General features: G+C 52.3%; 1 protein-coding gene across 2 annotated transcripts in view; it reads left to right on the forward strand.

Moving 5' to 3' along the window:
* The first annotated feature begins 10965 nt into the window (after positions 1-10965).
* The window catches only part of SFSWAP (splicing factor SWAP), a 69315-nt gene continuing 65774 nt past the window's right edge, over positions 10966-14506 (forward strand). The window contains exons 1-2 of one of the 2 annotated variants that reach the window (XM_032396318.1): positions 10966-11338; positions 13881-14050. In XM_032396318.1, coding sequence (XP_032252209.1) covers positions 11121-11338; positions 13881-14050 — 388 coding nt within the window. In that variant the 5' untranslated portion in view covers positions 10966-11120. Of the gene's footprint in view, positions 14051-14506 lie in introns of both variants that reach the window. The other variant, XM_032396319.1, reaches the window with a different exon arrangement.

Below are 14506 nucleotides of genomic sequence, written 5' to 3' on the forward strand. Positions count from 1 at the left end.
CCCTGCCCCAGGCCCCAGAAGTCCCTGCAGCTGACCTCTCCTAGGCTCCCCCACAGACCCCTCAGGACCAGTGCTAAGGGGTAAGGCCCAGCAATGCTGGGGGGCGGGGGGCAGGTAGAACTGTGTCCATGGGGACAGCCGCCCCTCAGCCCAGAACAGTGTCTCCAGGCCAGAGCCATGGCCCAAAGGTCTAGGTAATCCTATTTAAGATAAGTTTCCAAATATTTAAATATTGCTTCCGATTAAAAAAAAAAAATCCTCTATGGACTTTGACCCATCCCTGACTGAATACAAAATTCAGGGAGAGAATTTACAGATAGACATCTTTCCTCCAAAATCCACCTATGTCCATGCCCACAAAATCCTGCAGACCTACCTCAGGCTTGTCAGGTCCCTGAATGCACTAATTTTCACTTATTTACACGTGGGGTACCGGCGGATTCTGGGTGGGCTAGGTGGAGCCTGGGCATTCAGGGACATTGGCCAGGGAGTGCTCAGGTGGGTTTTGTTTCAGTAAAACCCCACTCGCTCAGAGGACCCTAACGCAGGACTCGCTCGCAGGGAGGCAGGCAGAGCAGGGGCCAGCTGTCATTTCTATGCTAATCAGCTTCCTGCAGCTTGATGGTCTTGGCCCTGCCAGGACCGCCCCCCCTCCAGTACTGGAACCCTGCACGCCCTCGGCAGTCAGATTTTCCTGATTCAGCCCACCCCCACTGCCTCTGCCCGCGCCCTGGCTGAGTGCCATCACACACCTGCCTCACCATCTCTCAGGCAGGAGGACAATGGTCCTCAGTCCCATCGGCCCGCGGTGGGGGGTAGGACACCCCTCTTCCCGTGGAGTGCATCCCTGTGAGGGTGCCTTTCTCAGTGCACGCCCAGGGACAGGGAGAAGGGCTGGTGCTCGGGCTTTCCCTGGGGTCTCTCTGCCGGAGCCCCCGGTTTGAAATGCTATTCTGAGGGTTCAGCCCCTTTGAAAAGCATTCAGAGCAGAGACTGCAAAGTACTAGCCTGAGGGAAAGGTGCTTTGGGGTCTGCTTTTTCCAACTTAAAAAAAAGGTTGGGGGGGGAGTCACATAAAAACCAGACTTTCAGCTTCCCCGCCCCCAGCCCCTGGGCATGGGAACAAGGGTCCTCTTCTACAGGAAGGCACCCTCCAGTCCCAAACCCCCATTCCAGCACTGAGTGACCTCATGTGCATCACATGCCTGGCCCCTGTAAGCACCTGAGTTTAATACCCTTGATTTAGAGGAAAAGATAATTTTCAGGACTCTTAAAACAATCAGGTTGTTCGAGGAAGATGTAAGGACATTGAGCTAGTCGACAGCTGAGTTGCCAAAACCTTACCTGCTCCTGGTAGAAGGAAACCATTCGAGTGTTGTGCTCAGTGTTTCGGAGAAAGAAAACATTTCACTGCTTTATTTCTGTCCCTGATTTGGAGAAGAGTTTTGGGTGCAGTGCAGGCTCGTTTGAGGGTGCCCCTGAACAAGGGCACCTTGAGCCCACCCTTTCCACTTGGTCCTTTCCAGGCTCATTTGACTGACAGCAAAGGTAACCTGGCACAGTGGAAACGCCTCGGCGCTATCACACCTCTCTACACATTACCGCTGAGTCCCCACACAGGGACACGGTCCCACGTGCCGCCAGAGTAAATTCCCCAGCCACACCTGAGGCCAGATGCTTTCTGCAACAGTGCTGAGCAGAGTCAGCACCAAGCAGATGTTCGCCGGGGCATCTCTACACCAACCCTCCGTCTCACCCCGTCCCCGGTCCCGGTTTCCAACCTCGACCCTCGCCTGGGCCGCCACAGCTCGAAGACCGTGTCGGCCGCCCTGATCAGCAACAGGGTCACCTCGGTGCAGCTCCCAACATGTCACTGGGAAATGCCCAGTGACAGAACAACCTGGTCCAGAACACCCATGCATTCCCCCCACAGGCAAATACCAGTGTAACTCTGCGCACCGAAAGGCCGGCGTAAGGCTGGTCATAGCAGCACTATCTGTAAAACCCCCAAGTGAAAACCGCTCAGATGCCCGTACACGTACATCCGACGAGAAATGATGATATTATCACAATCAGGCGTTATTCAGCAGGGAGAATGAATAACCTGGGAAAGAACCTGATACGGATGACTCGCAAATATTATAACGAACAAGACACCGGATACTATATAATTCCATTTATCTAACATATAAAAACAGGCAAAATTTATCTACCGTGATAAAAATCAGGGGAATAGTTAACTTTAAGAAGGAAACCAATTAGTATATCCTGATATATGGAAAATACCATAATTTTTAAAAGATTTTAGTAGATACTTCACCAGAGAATATACCTGAATGGCTAATAAGCCCATGAAAAGATGCTCAGGGGGCACCTGGGTGGCTCAGTCGTTGGGCGTCTGCCTTCAGCTCAGGTCATGGTCCCGGAGTCCTGGGATCGAGCCCCGCATCGGGCTCCCTGCTCTGCGGGAGGCCTGCTTCTCCCTCTGCCCCTCCCCCCACTCACTCTCTCTCCTGCTTTCTCTCTCTCTCAGGTAAATACATGAAATTAAAAAAAAAAAAAAAAAAAAGATGCTCAGCATCATTAGTCACTAGGGAAATACAAATCCAAACCACAGTGGGATACACACCCACTAAAATGGCTCAAACCAACAGGACCGACCACCCCGTGTGCTGTAGGAACGCACGATGGTACAGCCATTTGCACAATAGTTCAGCAGTTCCTCAAAAAGTTAAATATGGGGTCACCACCAGCTGCATTAATTTCCTGAGGCTGCCGTAACGAATGACCACTAACTCAGTGGCTTAAGGCAACACAAATGTATCGTCTTGTCGTCCTGGAGACCGGAAGTCTGAAATGAGTCTTCAAGGGGCTGCAGTCCGGGTGTGGGCAGGGCTGGTTCCATGGGAGCCCTGGGGGCGGGGGGAGAATGCTTTTCGCCACTCACCTTCTAGAAGTCCTGCTTGCATATTCCCGTGGTCTTCTCCCCTGACGTGGCCACTCCCGCCTCCTGCTTATAAAGACCCTTGTGATCACATTGAGCCCCCCCGGATAATCCAGGCTCCCCATCTCTAGGCCCTCAACTTCATCACATCTGCAAAGCCCCCTTGGCCGTCTGAGGCCGCGTTCACAGTGCACGTGTGCGTGCTGATGCACTCCACGTCTAACGGGAAAGATGCGGCCAGAGTTCAAGACAACAGAAGACACGGGGCAGCGCGGTCAGACGTCGACTGACCGCACAAAGGTAGCCACGCTCCAGCTTCTGAAGTCCCATGGGCACCCTAGGCCCAGGTAACGTCTGACCCCAAATTCATCATAATGGCTCAACTGAAACGCTGGTTCACAAATGGTGCCCCAGAGTTCACCCCGAATACAACACCAACTGGTGAGTGAAAGGATGACTGGGAACAATTTGGTGAGGAGTGAAATACGTAGTCTCCTATCTTTAGACGGCGAATCCGTGCGGTCGGTAAATGCAGGTGACCAAAGCCCCGGGCATGACATGGCTGAGCCGCATGAGGCCCAAGTGCCACCTGCCCGTCACGCACCTGAGCCAAGCGCCAGCCCGAGCGGGAAAGAAGATGCTTCCCAAAATGCTTCCCCACAACAGCCCAGAGGCTCTTGCTCTGGAAGCAGAGATCCAAGACGAAGGGACAGATTGGGGATGACACGGGCCAGAGCACGGGGAAATGACAGACTGTCTTGCTTACTTGGGGTTTTACTTTTGTGGCTGTGTTAGCAAACAGTACTGGTGGAACAGAAACGGGAAAGGAGAGCTGTGTGTTTGGAAGTCGGGTGTTGTTACTGTTCTCGTTTTGTAAGAGTGCTTTTCCTTCCTGAGCTCAAACTTATGGAGATAACACAGTGGGAAGACGGAGAGCCGGCCATCAGGGGCAGAGCGTGTGATCTGTCCTTTGTCTTTACCACAAAACCGCACCAGGTGACGCACATGCTACTGTTTTTGGCACAACCCTTCGGACTCGGTGCTCACAGTACCGGCTTGAAGGAGGCGAGCCTGGGCCACACCACAACCGGGACGCTTCTGTCGCAGACATGACGGCAGAGGCGGGCAGACAGACGGATGGAAAACGTCCTCCTAAGAAAGCCCTCCCTCGGCTGTGTTCCACCTGCTCCGAGCCTCCCAGAGACGGGGACCACGAGCTCCTCACCGCCAGCACTGAGCACGGCAGCCTCGGCCACGGGCAGGACGGCCACCGCTGCCGTGGCCAGGAGCACAGGCTCGGGGGAGGCCCCCGCCATCTGCGGCCTCGGGTGGGCTCAGCGGCAACACACAGCACCTTCTTCAGGAAGAGGCTGCTCGAAAACAAAGTTCAACTCGCCAAATTGTCAAGGTCTTTCCGGCTTTATTCTGCGCTTCATGACTCAGGCAGCGTCCACCCAGCAGACAGGCGGGAGCTCGGAGGAGCGGGACGGAGGACCTTCACAGGCAGAGGGAGCAGGAACCAGGCCGTTACACCACACATTACACCACACCGTCGGGGCGCCTGGCGCGCTCGGTCGGCTGAGCGTCCGACCTGGTCTCGGCTCGGGTCACGATCCCGGGGTCATGGGATCGAGCCCCACGTTGGGCTCTGTGCTCCGTGCTGAGTCTGCCTCTGTCCTTCCCGCTCATCCTCTCACTCCCTCTAAAATAAATAAATAAAGTTAAAAATAATAAAAATAAAAAGTGGGTTGGTTGTTGCGACGTTACTTCCCTCCAGGGGAAGGCAGGGGTCTGGCAGACAGATGACCCGACCAGTGCTGACCAGGCAGGTCCTGACTGACCGGCTGCAGATTCCCTTTCTGGGAGATCCGAGACTGCCGTTGTCTTGGTTTGGTGACATGAGGCTTAGCACACGTGACTCCACCCGAGGCTGTTGCCTTCTTTGTAACAGGGCCTCATAAGGACTAAGTGGGGGACACACGTGCTCCAGGGGGCAGGGGGCTGCCCGTCCTCACACCCGTTGCTGCCCTGGGCTCAGTGTCACAGGGGGCTCAGCCCCCCGCTTCTGCCTGCTCCAGCCAACGTGGGCCCCGCACGGCCGTCGGAGGGCGGGAGGAGGGGACAGGCCGCTGTATGTCTCCGCTCGGTGTTGGAAGCACCTCCCGCGTCAGGGGCAGCTTCTTCCTGGTCCCAGTCTCCAGCTCCAGCAGGGGCCCTGTCCTGGCTCTGGCGTCCCCACTGCCGACCTGTTTCTCCCGCGGCTCATGGCGGGGGCTCTGGCCTGCCCAGCCACCTAGCTATTTGCAGCTCTCCCCCTAGGACTTCATCATTTGTTCAGGTTACTAACTTCCCTCTGTTTTCCAGATTGAAACCTGACTGACAAAGTGCTCAATAATAGGAGCTACTATTTTAAACTAAGCACTTTCAGATTCACAGTATTTGATGCCCGTTTGCAGTAATTGTATGTTTACATGGCTCCCCCTCCCACTTGATTACACATTGAGTGGGAATAATGTAAAACGCAGTTGTCTCGGCTGGTCGGGCCTCCCAATACCCGTTCTTTTTTAGTAAGAGAATCTTCCCTTTATTCAAGGAGACAACGTATCTCACTAAAAACACAGTGCTCCACTCGGTCTGGCTCCTGGAGGCTGCCCTGTCATTTGCCACTGAACAAAATTCCCAACGGACAAGGAGTCATTCATTTTTGTTGCCCTTGGGATATAAACCTGTGTTTTCTACCACCCAGGGGTTCAGTCCTGCAAGACGTACTCGAGTGCCCGACACACAGTAGGTGCTCAGGCAAGAGGCGATGACTGATTCGCTTTTCATCACCCTGAACCCAAACTGGGACCCAATGACCATCACCCTGACTTATTGCATTATTCATAGGAACTCTTACAAGTGTATAAAGATCAGATCCCATTTAGTTGAAAAGAACACAAATGCAAGAAAATGGACTGACCTGGAAATCTAGACATATGGACCCATTTCCTGTGACTATTTCCTTCCCGGCCTCTGCCCACTGTGGGTGATGTTAGGACAGAGGCATTTCCTCTCTGGCCTCCCCAAAACTGGCTGAGACTAGTCAGCATGCGGGGCGGACTCCACCTCCAACGAGTAACCGGAGATCACAGAGCTCTAGCTTGACTGGGCGGAGCCAACGTCCTCCTGTCACCTCATCACCTCGGCCTAAACCCCACCCTCCCTGTAAGAGGCCCGCTGCGGCCCCAGCGCGCACTCCTATGTGGGAACAAAGCTGGCGTGGGCCAGCAACCACGTCCAGTCACAGAAGAGAAAGGCGTCTTCCAGAGGACACAAGCAGCTTTCACATGTTTACCATGAGCCACCATAAGAAATATGGTTGTGTGTGGGTGCAGCTGAATTTAAAATATCAGAAAGTAGTAACAACTTACAGCTGAGATGTCCTTTTTACTTTTTAAAGCCATTAGAGAAAAAGGCACTTGACAGTTTTGATCACCCACGTAGCGACGCGCCCCCCTCCAGCTCGGCAAAGCAAATGCAGTGTCCTGGGGTGACCCTCTGCCTCCGCCCCCCAGGTCATCCATTAACACTGCTTTGCTTCTTTTTAATCTTACCACCCACGCATGCACCCCTACACATTACAGGTGAATTTCATCTGTTTGCATTTTATGAGTGGAATCATGAGAGTAACTCAAACACTGTCTGCACTTTTCTATCCTGCTTCCTTTGCTCAAAATTGTTTGCAAGATTCATCGATGTTCTTGCTTACAGCTGTGGCCCGTTTCCTTGTATTATACCCCATCATGTATTATCAACATACTGCAATTGACTTATCCATTCTATTACTGATGGACACGGGTTCTTTCTAGTGTGGGGCCGCTCGACTAACGACGCCATAAACATTTGTGTCCAGGTCTCCTGCCGCGCTCGGGCCCGCATCAGGGTGTCCGCGGACAAGTGGAATTGCTGGTGACGGGGTATACTGAACTTCACTAGATATTCTACTGACAAACAGCTTTCCAGTGGTTGTAGCAATAAACAAACTAAAGAAACAAATAAACAGAATAAAAATTAAACCAAACAGTGGTTTTACCAATTTACACCCTGCTAGCAGCTTATGAAGGTGTACATTGCCCCCCATCCTTACCCACTCTTACTCATGTTGGGACTTACATCTCTGGGGTCCAAATGGTATCCCATTTGCATTTCCCTTATAGAGATTAAACTCCTTTCCACGTGTTTATTGTCATTTACATTTCCTTTTTTATAAAAAGTCTGTTAATCTTTCACCATTATTTTTTTTTAAGAGAATGCACGCACCAGAGGGTGGGGGGCAGAGGGAGAGAGAGAATCTCAAGCAGACACCCCGCTGAGCACAGAGCCTGACATGGGGCTGCATCCCACGGACCCTGAGATCATGACATGAGCCCAAACTCAGACACTTAACAGACAGAGTCACCCAGGTGCCCCTCACCCATTTTTTTTTTTAAAGATTTTTTATTTATTTATTTGAGAGAGAGGGAATGAGAGAGAGTGCACATGAGAGGGGGGAGGGTCAGAGGGAGAAGCAGACTCCCTGCCGAGCAGGGAGCCCGATGCGGGACTCGATCCAGGGACTCCAGGATCATGACCTGAGCCGAAGGCAGTCGCTTAACCAACTGAGCCACCCAGGCGCCCGCCCCTCACCCATTTTTTAATTAATTTTTCTTATTGATTCGTACAAGCTCCTTACATATTCTGCACTTCTGTCAACTGTATGTCTTCTCCCACTCCCAACAACAAAAAGTCCTAAACAAAATGTTAGCAAATCAAACCCAGCAATGTATATATGGAATAAAATATCATGACCAAGTTGAGATGATCTGAAAAATTCAAGGTTACTTTAACATTAGAAAATCAATGTAATCCACTTACTAGATTAAAAGAGAAAAATCAAATCATCTCAGTGCAAAAAGGGCATTTGATAAAATTCTACTTCCTTTCATTAAAACACACACACACACAAACCTAACAAACTAGGAATACAAGGGAACGTTCTTCTGATAAAGGGTAGTCTCCGAGAACCTCCACCCTGAGCCACACTCAACAGTGGAGGTGGGAAAACCTTCACGCTGAGACCGGGAACAGGTGAGGGTGCGCAGGACGCCCGTGTGTCCTCCGTCAGAGCAGAGGCGCTCAGGCTATGAGGGGAGAGAATGGAAGAACGACTGGACAGAACGAGGGTAGGCCTGGGAAGAAGCAAAGCGGCATCACTCACAGACCATATGATTGTGCAGGTCAGAAATCCAAACCAATCTACAGATAAAGAACAAGAAATAATGAAGCTGAGCAAGGCAGCCGAACACAAAATCAGTGTTTAAAGACTGTCTTCCCAGCAACAAACAACTTGCAAGTGGGACTTAAAAGGGATCATGATGGCATCAAAAAGTGAAGTATCTAGGAATGTATCTAACATGCTCAAGATCCTATGGAGAAAACTAGTAAACGTTGAGAGACTTTTTAATAGATGTATGCCTAGCAGATTGGAGAGTAAACATTGAGAAGGTGCCAACTCTCCCCAGGCAAGCCCAGCACCCACAGAAGAACTGGACGAGCTAATTCTAAGATTCACTTGGAAATACACAGAACCAATTGAGAGACTTTTTCCTCGTGTTTTCATGCTGGTTATGAGCCTCTACACTGACTTCATCGGCAGCGGTGGACTGCAGCCCTCAGTTCAAACACCACCGAGCCAGTTCAACACCTGACCCCCCTCCCCCCCACACACACGCTTCAGTGCTTTTGTTTGAAAACACACTCAGGGCGGAATGGACATCCTTGTGTATCAGCTCTAAGATCTCCAGCAGCTTTCTGAGGGACCGAGTCCTGTCCTGTCCCTACTTTACAGGGAAGAGAGGCTCAGAAAGGACAGAACTCAAAGTTCCAGTGGAACTGAAGTCAGGGTTAGGAGTGCAACCCAGGTCTTCAAAAATCCCATGCCAGGCTGAAAAAGCCACCTGCACAGGGTCTGAAGGCTTCCAGATTCCCCTTGAAGTCAAAGGAGCAGAGGAGTTTGGCTGGGAGCGTTGGGCTTACCCAGCTCCCTGAACTCCAGGAGAAGCTCGAAGCGGACCCAGCATCCCAACAGACCTGCAGGTGCCTGGGGCATCGGGTGGGACTTACTGAGCAACTGAGAGCGCTACAGTATGCCCCCTCGGTGGGAGCAAGGCAGGCTTGTAGAGCCAGATAGGACAATGGCTCGGTCATGTTCATTCTATAGACAGAAATCCATACTTGGACTGTGTGCCAGGCGCTAGCCCAGGCACTGGGGATGCGCAGGTGAACCCACAAAAACCCCGCTCTCCTGAAGCGAACACTGGGGAGAGCTATATACGGATGTGACGTGAGGTGGTAGTGAGTGCTCCAAAGGCAGATCGGCCCCAGGAAGGGCGGACCAGTGCGGGAAATTCTACCTGGTGTGCACACCTTCAGCCAGGCTGAGAAGGGCCCACAGTTGAGACCTGGATGCGGAGCCTGGCCCAGAAAAAGCCAGAAGAGTGGCACAGCCAAAGAAATCACAAGAGCAAAGGCCCTGAGGTAGAAACTGCTCGTGGCTTAATTTTTAAAACCCTACTACCCTTCACATACGTTACCTTATCTCAACCTTACAGCAGAAAGAGCTGTACTTTATGGACAAGGGACGTGCGCTGGAGGGAAGAACATGTACTTCACTGGCAGTTCGGGCCCCGCACCAAGAGAGCTCTGGGCCCCAAGGCAGTGCTTCTGCACTCCAGCCGCTGGGCGGTCTGGCCCGAAACTCTAGACTGGACCACAAGGTGCCCTCTCCTACGGAAAACACAGGTGGGAAAACCGAGGCCCCGGGGGAACCTACTCGAGCAGCAGTCAGCCCACATCCAGGTGGCTGGTCTCCCAGAACCGGGCCCCCTGCATCAACCTCGACTACTTTATTCCCACACGAGTCCCAGGAACCTGAAGCCCGGTTACGGCGAGGGGCTTCACGACTTACTAAGCCCTTCGGTTTCTGCTACGGAAACCTTCCCAGGTAGACGGGATGAGGGTCGCGATCCCCAGGACCCAGAAGTTACCAGGGCCTCAGAAACGTGAAGCGACTGCCCTGGAAAGGGCAGGGCCTGACCCCCAAACCCCTAGCCCCCCCGACCCCCCGGCCCCCCCCCCCGAGCTCCGCCGCCCCCTGGTCCCCCAGCCCCCGAGCCCCCCCGCCCCCCCGCCCCAGCCTCAGAGCTCCGCGGCCCCTTGGTCCCCCGGCCTCAGAGCCCCCCGGACCCCCAGCCCCCACCCTCAGAGCTCCGCGGCCCCTTGGTCCCCCAGCCTCAGAGCCCCCCAGCCCCCCAGCCCCAGCCTCAGAGCTCCGCGGCCCCTTGGTCCCCCGGCCTCAGAGCCCCCCGGACCCCCAGCCCCCACCCTCAGAGCTCCGCGGCCCCTTGGTCCCCCAGCCTCAGAGCCCCCCAGCCCCCCAGCCCCAGCCTCAGAGCTCCGCGGCCCCTTGGTCCCCCGGCCTCAGAGCCCCCCGGACCCCCAGCCCCCACCCTCAGAGCTCCGCGGCCCCTTGGTCCCCCAGCCTCAGAGCCCCCCAGCCCCCCAGCCCCAGCCTCAGAGCTCCGCGGCCCCTCAGGCCCCCAGACCTCTGCCCCAAGAGCTCCCCAGCCCCAGAATCCCCTGGTCCACCAGCCCCCAGCCCCCGACCCCCCAGTCCTCGGCCCGGACCCTGGCCGGGGCAGCGAAGACCAGGAGACCTCGCACGCGCGCAGGGAGGGGCCGCCCCAGCGAGCCGCGCACTCGGCCGGCCCGATGCAGGTAGCGCGCAATCCGGCGCCGCGCTTTCGCCACTGCCCTGGACAACCGTCTGAGAAAGCGAACCTACACACGCTCTGTCCTTTGATTACATCAGCTCCTACCGTGGCGAGGCCTCCGAATGCAGAAGGCTAGAGCCAAGATACTTTCTGGCGCCTCGAACGGCTCCAAAGAGTAGCGAATCTGCCGCACCTGCTCGCCGGAAGTAGGGCTGCCCCTCGCCGGAAGTTGCGCTTCCTCCATTTTGTTGCCCGCTATGGCGGCCGTGTCGAGTTTGGGGCCGGGATGCGGCGCTTTTGACTGAGGGGGTAGGCCAGGCGGAGGCATTGGGGACATCCGCGCGGCGCAGAAGAGGACCAGCCTGGACGCCGGGGACGCTGTCATGTACGGCGCGAGCGGAGGCCGTGCCAAAACCGAGAGGAAAAGCGGCGCGAAAGAGGAGGCCGGACCCGGCGGTGCGGGCGGTGGGGGAAACCGAGTGGAGCTGCTGGTCTTCGGCTATGCCTGCAAGCTGTTCCGGGATGACGAGCGGGCCCTGGCCCAGGAACAGGGACAGCACCTCATCCCCTGGATGGGGGACCACAAGATCCTCATCGACAGGTCGGTTCCTCCCCCCACCCGCCGGTCCTCCCCTTCCCTCGCCCGCTTGATTTCGTCTGATGTTGACTTGATGGCCAGGACTAAGCAGGAGTTTTGTGGAGCCAGCGGGGATCTGGGGGACCCCCTCCTCTGTCCTTACATCCCCCTGGTTCTGGAGGGAGGGGGACGGTGAAACCCGCCCTAAGACACTGGCTGGAGTCGCGTGTGTCGCCGGAGGGATCGTCTCTGCTCCTGCAGCCCCTCGCGACCCCTCACCCCGGTCGCTGGTTCCAGTTGGCCGGTCCGCGCGGCGGAAGCTGCCCGTGCCCTGGCCTCTCCCGACCGGCGTTCCCGTGGGGTCGTGCGCTGCCTCCCTGCCCGCGGCGCTCCCGCAGCTCCGCGTGGTGGGAGGGCACCCCGAGACATCGCACGCTGAGGCCGCGCTGTTAGAAAACCTTTTGGACCCCGAGAGTTAGCCTTGAAACTTGTGTGCCCCCCGCGCCCTCCTTGTGGAGCGCCCCTGTTTTGCCGGCATGACCTTCTGACTCCGCCAGCCCCCTTCTCCCCACCCTGGGATAATCTGACGTGTTCTGACTTGATTCAGACCCAGGGTGAATTTGCCGATCAGTTGGAAGCCAGTTGACCCGGGCAGACGCTGGCTTTGCTCTCAGAGGTGGTGTTCTTAGGGCTGGTTTCACGGTCTCTGAAAACCCACGGGTGGAACTGGGATGCAGATGTGTTTCTTTTCAAATCAAACCTGCTTTAGATAATCGCCCTGGGGGTGTTTAGCCGCTTTGGGCAGAGGGGTCCGGGGTGGGGGATTTCTAAAGATGTTTGGTTTGAAAAGGACAGCATTACATGCTGTAGGTTGTTTGCTCCCATCCCCCCCCCATATTTTCAGGCCCCCTTTCCTTCTCCTTGGGGTTCTTGTTTGTTGCTTTGGTTTTTTTTTTTTTTGCCGGTTTGGCAACTCTGCTTCTGGGGCCCGGACTGAAAAGCTAACGATGACCAACCATTTAACTGTGGAATAGTGTCTCCGAGTGAAGGAAGCCCGTCGTTTGATTAAAGCTGGATTCTGCAAAGCCCTGGGACATGACTGTAGGGATGACCTGTGAGCTGGCCAGAATGGACACATTCATGACCAAATAGGCCTTTTTCCATCCCTGACGTTGCCGTTTGGAGTTAGATCTAGAGAACAGTGACTCTGGAAGGGAGGGTTGCCAGAGCAGGTCTGGACCTGACGCTCCATGCTCTGCTCAAACATGCTGTGCCTTTAAACCATAGTTTCTATCGATTGATGTTGCCTGAGTTGTTAGGCAGCTTGCTTTTCCAAAGTGTTACTTGTGATATTTATTATTAAAGTTTGGTAAGCGATGAAGTCTGAGCTCTTTATGCAGTTTTCCATATCATTCTGTACATGATTGGAGTGAGGTCTTCCAAAACTAATGGGGAGCAAACGCTACACATGTACATGTATAATATTTTCAAATAATGATCTACATTTGTAAGTTAAGGAGGTTTACATCAAAAATAATTTTGAAATTTAATAAAGTGCAATAACTTGGCTACTCTGGAATTTTGGCCTTTTTTCTTGTAAATGTCTTTTTTATTTAAGTAATTTTTGGTCCTCATTACAAAAGTCAGCATTAAAAAGTCAGGCAGACTTTTGTTTGTCTCTCTTTGTCTTTGCAAGCCTAAATCTGAGTGTTTCTAAATCACTCATTTATTATTTGATATTGCACATCGACAGCAGCTTCATTGAATCTTTATGTTAAAGGTATAGCAAAAAGTGCCTTTATTTCTAATTTGGCTAAAGTGCCTGTTGGTCCATGCACAAAAACATGGATGTGTCTTAACGTATGTGACTTCCTGGGGGTATAAAGTTTAGAAGAAGATATTTATACTGCACCTGCTAATAGTTTTGCTCTGTTTCCAGTGAACCTCCTTAAACTGCACGTATATGTCACTGTTCCTATGTATGTGTGTCTCTCTATCACATAACCCAGCACTTATTTCCTCAGCCAAGTGGCTAGGGGGCGAGCCTAGCCAAGATTTTACCTCCAATGGACGCAAGTTTCTTTGGTGAAGATCTCTCCTGAGTTCGGGACTAGCAGAAAGAAGCGAGGAAATTTCGACCGTTGGGTTCTTACGGATAGGTATTTATGTATTCGGTTTGTGTGAATGTAAGCTGTATTTGACTTTTCAGAAAAAAAAATTTTTATTTTTATTTTTTTTGCAAATGGCATTGAATGGTTGAGCAAACCATAAACGGTAAGCACTGCTAGTGAAGTGAGCACCATTTATGCTATTAAAGGGTTGTTTACCTTTAATTACAAGTTTTGTCATATTATACAAAGGAATTTAGACTTTGTTACAATAACTTGAGTTTAAAAGTAGGTGAGCTATGACTAGCCAAATTAAATATAAATCTGAGAAGATTTTTTATGTTTGTTTTAATATTTTTATTTCTTTGTTTTAATCGGTAAGTATGTATATAAAACATCACACACAAACCAACCTAGACGTTAACTTCTTTCCATTGACCAGCGTGTTCATATTACAGATATGATGGGCGCGGTCACCTGCATGACCTTTCTGAGTACGATGCTGAGTATTCCACATGGAACCGAGATTACCAGCTCTCTGAAGAGGAGGCACGAGTAGATGCCCTGTGTGATGAAGAGAGGTATTTAGCCTTGCATACGGACTTGCTTGAGGAGGAGGCAAGGCAAGGTACTGCTCGAGAGAAACTTACTTAAGCAACAAACTTTTTAAAATTTTTTAAGTATTTAAAATTTACTCCCATTCATTTTTTTATACTCACTCTTTCTGATATTATCTTGACAGTACCCAGTGGATTGGAAAAACAGGAGTCTTTGCGTTCTGAGAGGACCTCAGGATAGTTTATATATAGAGCCACAAAGAATTTTCCCAGCTTTTGAGGGCAGACTGGGATTTGAAAAAACAAAAACCAAACTCTTTAACTGTTCTTCTTTAACAGTATCGTATAAACTAAAATTGATGTTCTTGTCTTTGCCTTAACAATCTTTAATACAGTTCTTAATCCCCAAATTTCTCAGCAGGAAGAAATTTTCCACAAAAGACGTGTGTTCTGCTAACTGTGGTAAACATGTCCTGGCAAAAGAGTCCATATTATTAGATGTGAGGTGTGAATTTGTAAAAACATGT

This window comes from Phoca vitulina, unplaced genomic scaffold, assembly GCF_004348235.1.
Source record: "Phoca vitulina isolate PV1807 unplaced genomic scaffold, GSC_HSeal_1.0 scaffold91, whole genome shotgun sequence".
Taxonomy (NCBI): Eukaryota; Metazoa; Chordata; class Mammalia; order Carnivora; family Phocidae; genus Phoca; species Phoca vitulina.